Source organism: Lycium barbarum, unplaced genomic scaffold (assembly GCF_019175385.1).
Source record: "Lycium barbarum isolate Lr01 unplaced genomic scaffold, ASM1917538v2 unchr_scaffold_07, whole genome shotgun sequence".
In the NCBI taxonomy this organism is placed as follows: domain Eukaryota; kingdom Viridiplantae; phylum Streptophyta; class Magnoliopsida; order Solanales; family Solanaceae; genus Lycium; species Lycium barbarum.
In genome coordinates, this window is record NW_026843404.1 from 62,548 (window position 1) to 68,547 (window position 6,000).

Consider the following 6,000-nt stretch of genomic DNA (forward strand, 5'->3'; position numbering starts at 1 on the left):
GTGATAATGATCATTTTCTCTGTTAACAACCTGTCCTTTTGATAATGTTAAAAAAAAAAAAAAAAAAAAAAGAGAGAGAGAGAGAGGGAGAAGTGGGAATTTTGCTTTTTCTGTTTTTTATTTGAGAAATATGGACTTTTGGAAATTCATCAAGTGAAACAAGCCAAACAACAAAGACATACACAAAAAGAAAAGTAAGGGAAAGTGACCATTGATAGGATCCTCCTAAATAAAAGAAAGTAAATCACAGCCAGAGAGAAACAGGAAGAAAAGTTGAAGAGGAATTTAAGTCACTTTCAGCAAAGAAAATGAAAGGCATCTTCATTTACGCTTTTCATTTTCCGTGTCTTATGGATAAATCAACTCCGTGTCTGATGTATAAATTAAAGAAATAAAAGCAAGACCTTTTGCTTTTTCTGTTTTAAATTTGAGAGACTATGAGCTTATGACGATGCATTCACTATCATAGTGAGAGATTCTTCCTTGTTTATGCACAAAACTCTCCCTATTGTTAATATTAGTGCAACATTAAGTAGTATTGATGTGAGAGATTTACAATAATCACTGAGTTTACAATTCAATATTTATAGATAACAACAATATCTGTTGTAATTTCATAGATGGGGTCTTGAGAGGTTGGGATGTACACACATATTTCTCTACCTTTGTGGGGTAAATAAGCTATTTCCGAAAGGCCTTCTGCTGAATAGAAAAGAAAGGAAAAATAAAAGAAAAGAAATTCAACGCAAATACAAAAAAAAATAAAAAAAATATGGTAGCAAAATCACAAGATACAAGGCTAAATGTGTAATAGATAGTAATACACATCGAAGAATAAAAGAATTACGCGATTACTAAATGATACTACTAATATCTATATTTATAGATATTTAGTAAATTTCTTTAATATATATAGAATTTACATAAAAGCTACTTGATTTCAGTTAACCTCTATACTATAGACTAGCTCCGCCTCTGTGACACTGCTTATTGTGGGAACGCCAATGATATTGAACCTGGTCTGTGTCTCTGTCATCATTGAGATGTTAATTTTACTGGACAATATCTCATATGGTCACTCAACTATGATTAGTTCACTCAGAAAGTCACTCAACTTTATTTTCTAACCACAAAGTCACTCAATCAACTTTGTTTTCTAACTACAAAGTCACTCAGCTATGACTAGTTGACTCAGAAAGTCACTCAACTTTGGTTTCTAACCACAAAGTCACTCAAGTATTGCTGTTTCACCCACAAAGTCACCCCCAACCTATTTAAATATATTTTTAATTAAATTTATTTGACATGAAATTTTTAAGCCAAAATTATAAGAAATAAAAAAATACTTATTTTAACTATTTTATAAACCCGATCCACTAAAAATATATTAACTTTTTGTTGAATGGAAATTCCTACATTTTCTCTCTCTAATTCTCTCTCAAGCCGCCATAAAACCCTAGCCTCTATTTCACTAAAATTCGTTCAAATCACCAAGTTTTCAGACTTGCAGCTGGTTGATAGAAACTAGAGCAGACTGTGGACCTTTGCACTTTCTGTTATTTAAATTGAGATTACCCAAATTGTTACATTTCATCCTGAGAAATATTCTGCCTTCTTCTCTGTGCAGAAACTCCCTTTTTTATCATACACATAAGAGAGACATTAAGAGAGAAAGAGTGATATGGCTTATGCTGCTATTACTTGTCTTATGAGAACCATAAATCAATCAATGGAACTTACTGGATGTGATTTGCAACCGTTCTATGCAAAGCTTGAATCCCTGAGAGCTATTCTGGATGAATCCTGCGATGTAACGGGCGATCTTGAAGCATTAACAAGATTGGAAGTTGAAATTGCAGAGGTTGCATATAGTGCAGAAGATATGGTTGACTCGAAATCAATAAAAGTTTCTTTGGCCGAAACTGCAATTACGCGAACCAGAGCTTTCTGGAAACTCTGTTGTTCCTTGGAACAAGGGGTAGAACGCATTGATTCCATCATGAAGAAGTGGATGGCAGTACGGAACTGGTACAGAAAAATCATAGATTTGAAAGCACAAACGTTTTCTCTAGCCAGTACTATACCTGAACATGCTGTAGAGAGGCCCGAGCACATAATGGTTGGCCATGAAAATGCATTCAAGATGATGCAGGATCAACTTACTAGAGGAGAAAGGGAACGAGAAGTTGTCTCAATTGTAGGGATGGGGGGCATAGGGAAGACAACTTTGGCTACAAAGCTCTACAGCGATCCATTCATTATGTCTCACTTTGACATTCTTGCAAAAGCTACTGTTTCACAAGAGTATTGTCCGAGAAATGTACTCCTAGCCCTTCTTTCTTCTACAAGTGATGAACCATATGATCAACTAGCAGACCGACTTCAAAAGCATCTTAAAGGCAAGAGATACTTGGCAGTCATTGATGACATATGGACTACAGGAGCTTGGGATGATATACAACTATGTCTCCCAGACTGTAATAATAGAAGCCGAATACTCTTGACTACTCGGAATGGGGAAGTGGCTGAATATGCTAGCTTAGGTAAGCCTCCTCATCACATGCGCCTTTTGAACTTTGATGAAAGTTGGAATTTATTATACAAAAAGGTCTTTGTGCAAGATTGTTTCCCCCCTGAATTTGAACAACTTGGGAAACAAATTGCATCAAAATGCGGAGGATTGCCTCTAGCAATTATTGTGATCGGGGGACTTCTCTCCAAAACCGGTAAAACATTGGATGAGTGGCAAAGTGTTGCCAAGAATGTAAGTACAATGGTAAGCACAGATCTTGAAGCCCAATGCATGAGAGTGTTGGCTTTGAGTTACCATCACTTGCCTTCTCACCTAAAGCCGTGTTTTCTATATTTTGCAATTTTTGCAGAGGATGAACTGATTTCTGCACATAAACTTGTGGAGTTATGGGCTGTAGAGGGATTTTTGAAGGTAGAAGAGACGAAAAACATGGAAGAGGTGGCAAAAACATGTATAAACGAACTTATAGACAGAAGTTTAATTTCAAATGGTGGCAAAATGACGAGTTATTGTAAAATGCATGATTTGATCCGTGAACTCTGCTTGAAAGAAGCTCGAAAGATGAATTTTGTTAATGTTCTAAGAGGAAAGAGTGATCAAAATTCATGTGCGCAATCCATTCAGTGCTCCTCTAAGAGTCGAGGTCGGATCGGTATCCATAGTGAGGAAGAATTGGCTAGGTGCCGTAGCAGTGAGGCTCATTCTATTATCATGCTTGGTAGCTTCCAATGCTTCGCACTGGAGCTGCCTTTCAAGCTAGTAAGAGTACTAGATCTTGCTTCAGTTGACTGTGAGGCTTTTCCCAGTGGAATACTACATTTAATTCACTTGAGATACCTAGCTTTGTGTCTTTATCCTCTCTTGAAGCAGTATCGAAGTTCCGAAGAAGAGATTCCCTCATCAATAATAGACGTTCCCTCATCAATAATAGACATTCCTCCATCCATATCAAGCCTATGTTATCTGCAAACTTTTATACTTAGGACTCCATTTCACTTTGGTTACGGGGAATATCCTTTTATATTACCATCGGAAATTTTGACGATGCCGCAATTGAGGCACCTCCATTTGTCCTGGAATTACTTGCGGTATTACGAGCCTACAGAGAAAAGTTTGGTATTGAAAAATTTGCAATGTCTCTCTGGATGGAATCCTTTTAATTGTACTGGGTCTGCATTTGGACTATTTCCCAATCTAAAGAAGTTGCAAATTAGTGGCGACCCAAAAGACTTTCTTATTCGCAAGGACCAGTATGATTTTCGCTACTTACATCAGCTCGAGGAATTGGAATTTATTCTTAGTAATAAAGCTGCTAAATGCTTTCTAGAAAGAATTACACCTTCAGATTCTACTCTGGAAACTCCTTTAATGCTTCAGAGGATAATCAAGCAGCCAAAGCTAGGTTTATCTTTTCCACCTCCGCCAGATGCTTTTCCACAAAACCTTAAGAATTTAACTTTGAAAGGACTTTTCTTCTTGCTATGGAAGGATCTGAGCATTGTTGGTAAATTGCCCAAACTCGAGTCCCTTCAACTAATCAACTGCAGAGGTGGCTGGGAGTGGGAAGTAGCTGAGGAAGGGTTTCTTCGCTTGAAGTTCTTGCTACTGAACCAATTGGATATACTGTACTGGAGTGCCAGTAGTGATCACTTTCCGTGCCTTGAACGACTATTTCTTTATGGTTGCATCAATTTGGATTCAATCCCTCAAGAATTTGTAGATATAACCACACTTACTCTAATTGATATAGATCGATGTCGAAAATCTGTTGGGAATTCCGCCAAACAGATTCAACAGGACATTCAAGACGTCTATGGAGGTTCTATTGACGTCCATATTCATCGTCCTCTGTAAGACGTCTTCTTCCTTAATTTACTTCTTATAATTATTTCTTGTATTTGTGCTTCCAAATTATGGGTGCTAAAGCTAAGCCTTGTTTGGTGAGGAGTATTTACTATATTTTCAGTTTGATTAGAGGATTGTCCTACGGAATGCCAATTTTTAATGCTATCACCAAAATCAATCGTATTATTATTTTGTATAAACAGAATTAGTTTCGTAATACAAACTAGATATTTCCAAAATAAGTTTCATTTTTTTTTTAACCTGCGGAACTTTTTGGGCGAATAGTTAAAGTTTGGGGTCTCATACGTCTGATTGGTCTACGTTATCTGAATTTTAATAGATTGACTTTGTAATATTCTTCTATAGTGGGCAATTTTTACTGCTCTGCCTTCTTTTACAATATTTATGAGGCTGTTTGGATTGGCTTATTTTAAGTTCTTATTGGTTTTAAGCATTTTTCTACTTTTTGTGGTGTGTGGGAAAGATAAAAAGTATTTTCAAGTATTTAGTTTTAGGCTCAAAAAATACAAAAATAAGTCAAAAGCTAAAAGTTGGATATTACAACTTATAACTTTTAAATTTTAGCTTACAAGCTTTTAAAAAGCCAATCCCATCACCCTAGTCCCATATTAGATCCGTTCGCTCTCTTCTTCTTTTTTTCTATCTTTTCGGAAACAAATAGTCTTACGTTAGATTCATAGTTTGTTGCTCTAGTAGCTATAATTTGACCAAGCAGACATGCCCAAAAATATTTTAAGTTATGCGCAACGATGTGCATTTATCATTGGATAAAGTTGATCTACAACAACATATAACTCATCATAGCAAGCTCGATACAGTAATAGAATAATAACTTGCTTTGTTAAGTAAAATTGCACCGATAGCTTGAAATTTCCGCAGCTGTCATTTTTGTACATAATTTAAATCCGTCCTATAATGTGTAAGTTCTTATACCTGCATGCTAATTCTTGCTATAACTTTCTCTTGTGCCTTCATTATGGGAAATCTAACATATCATTTTTCATCCTTTGCACCTTTTTTTTTTCTGCAGCTCGTGGTGATGACCTTAGGTGTGCTGCGGATTATCCAGTTCTCCGAAAGAAATGTCAATTCAGAAGTCAAATGTGTGTGGTGTAGCTTTTGTTTATTTTCATTTTCTTTCAATAATATTAGAATAGGGGGCAGGATGATTGCAAATGTCTTGTAATTTAATTGTATATGATCTTTAGTATAGCAGTTTGTCAGTGTTTTGTAAATATTCCAAATTTTATATTCATATTGTATGTGCCAAAACAGGCTCCATTCCTCAAATTTAGAGTTAGATTTCTTAAAAGGTCACTCAACTATTCTCATTGCAACATAAAAGTCACTTAACTTTGTTTTGTAACTGAAAAGGTACTCAACTTTCATCTTTATAACACAAAAGTCACTTAACTTTATTTTGTAACCGGAGAATCACTTAACTTTCATCTTTATAACACAAAAGTCATTCAACTCATTTTAATCAATTCTTGCTGACGTGATATTTTTTTAAAAGTTAAATTCTTATTTAATATATACTCACCAATTTTTATCATTTAGTTTTATCCATACCTGCTAGTGTTGGAAAACTTAATTGACAA

The 6,000-nt window shown here is 35.4% G+C and overlaps 1 protein-coding gene across 2 annotated transcripts; it reads left to right on the plus strand.

The window, feature by feature from the left end:
* Positions 1–1,377: 1,377 nt before the first annotated feature.
* LOC132625583 (putative late blight resistance protein homolog R1B-14) lies at positions 1,378–5,689 on the plus strand. 2 transcript variants are annotated; one of them, XM_060340196.1, is made up of 3 exons: positions 1,378–2,543; positions 2,883–4,383; positions 5,430–5,689. In XM_060340196.1, the coding sequence occupies exons 1-3, from the start codon at positions 1,682–1,684 to the stop codon at positions 5,437–5,439; spliced, it is 2,373 nt and encodes a 790-aa protein (XP_060196179.1). In that variant the 5' UTR covers positions 1,378–1,681; the 3' UTR covers positions 5,440–5,689. The 2 variants fall into 2 exon arrangements, with proteins under 2 accessions (XP_060196179.1, XP_060196178.1); XM_060340195.1 differs by having other exon boundaries at positions 1,378–4,383.
* The last annotated feature ends 311 nt before the right edge of the window (positions 5,690–6,000 follow it).

Bases quoted from the DNA above. Each gene is read 5' to 3' on its own strand.
- LOC132625583 (XM_060340195.1), top strand. From the start codon at position 1,682: ATGGCTTATGCTGCTATTACTTGTCTTATGAGAACCATAAATCAATCA.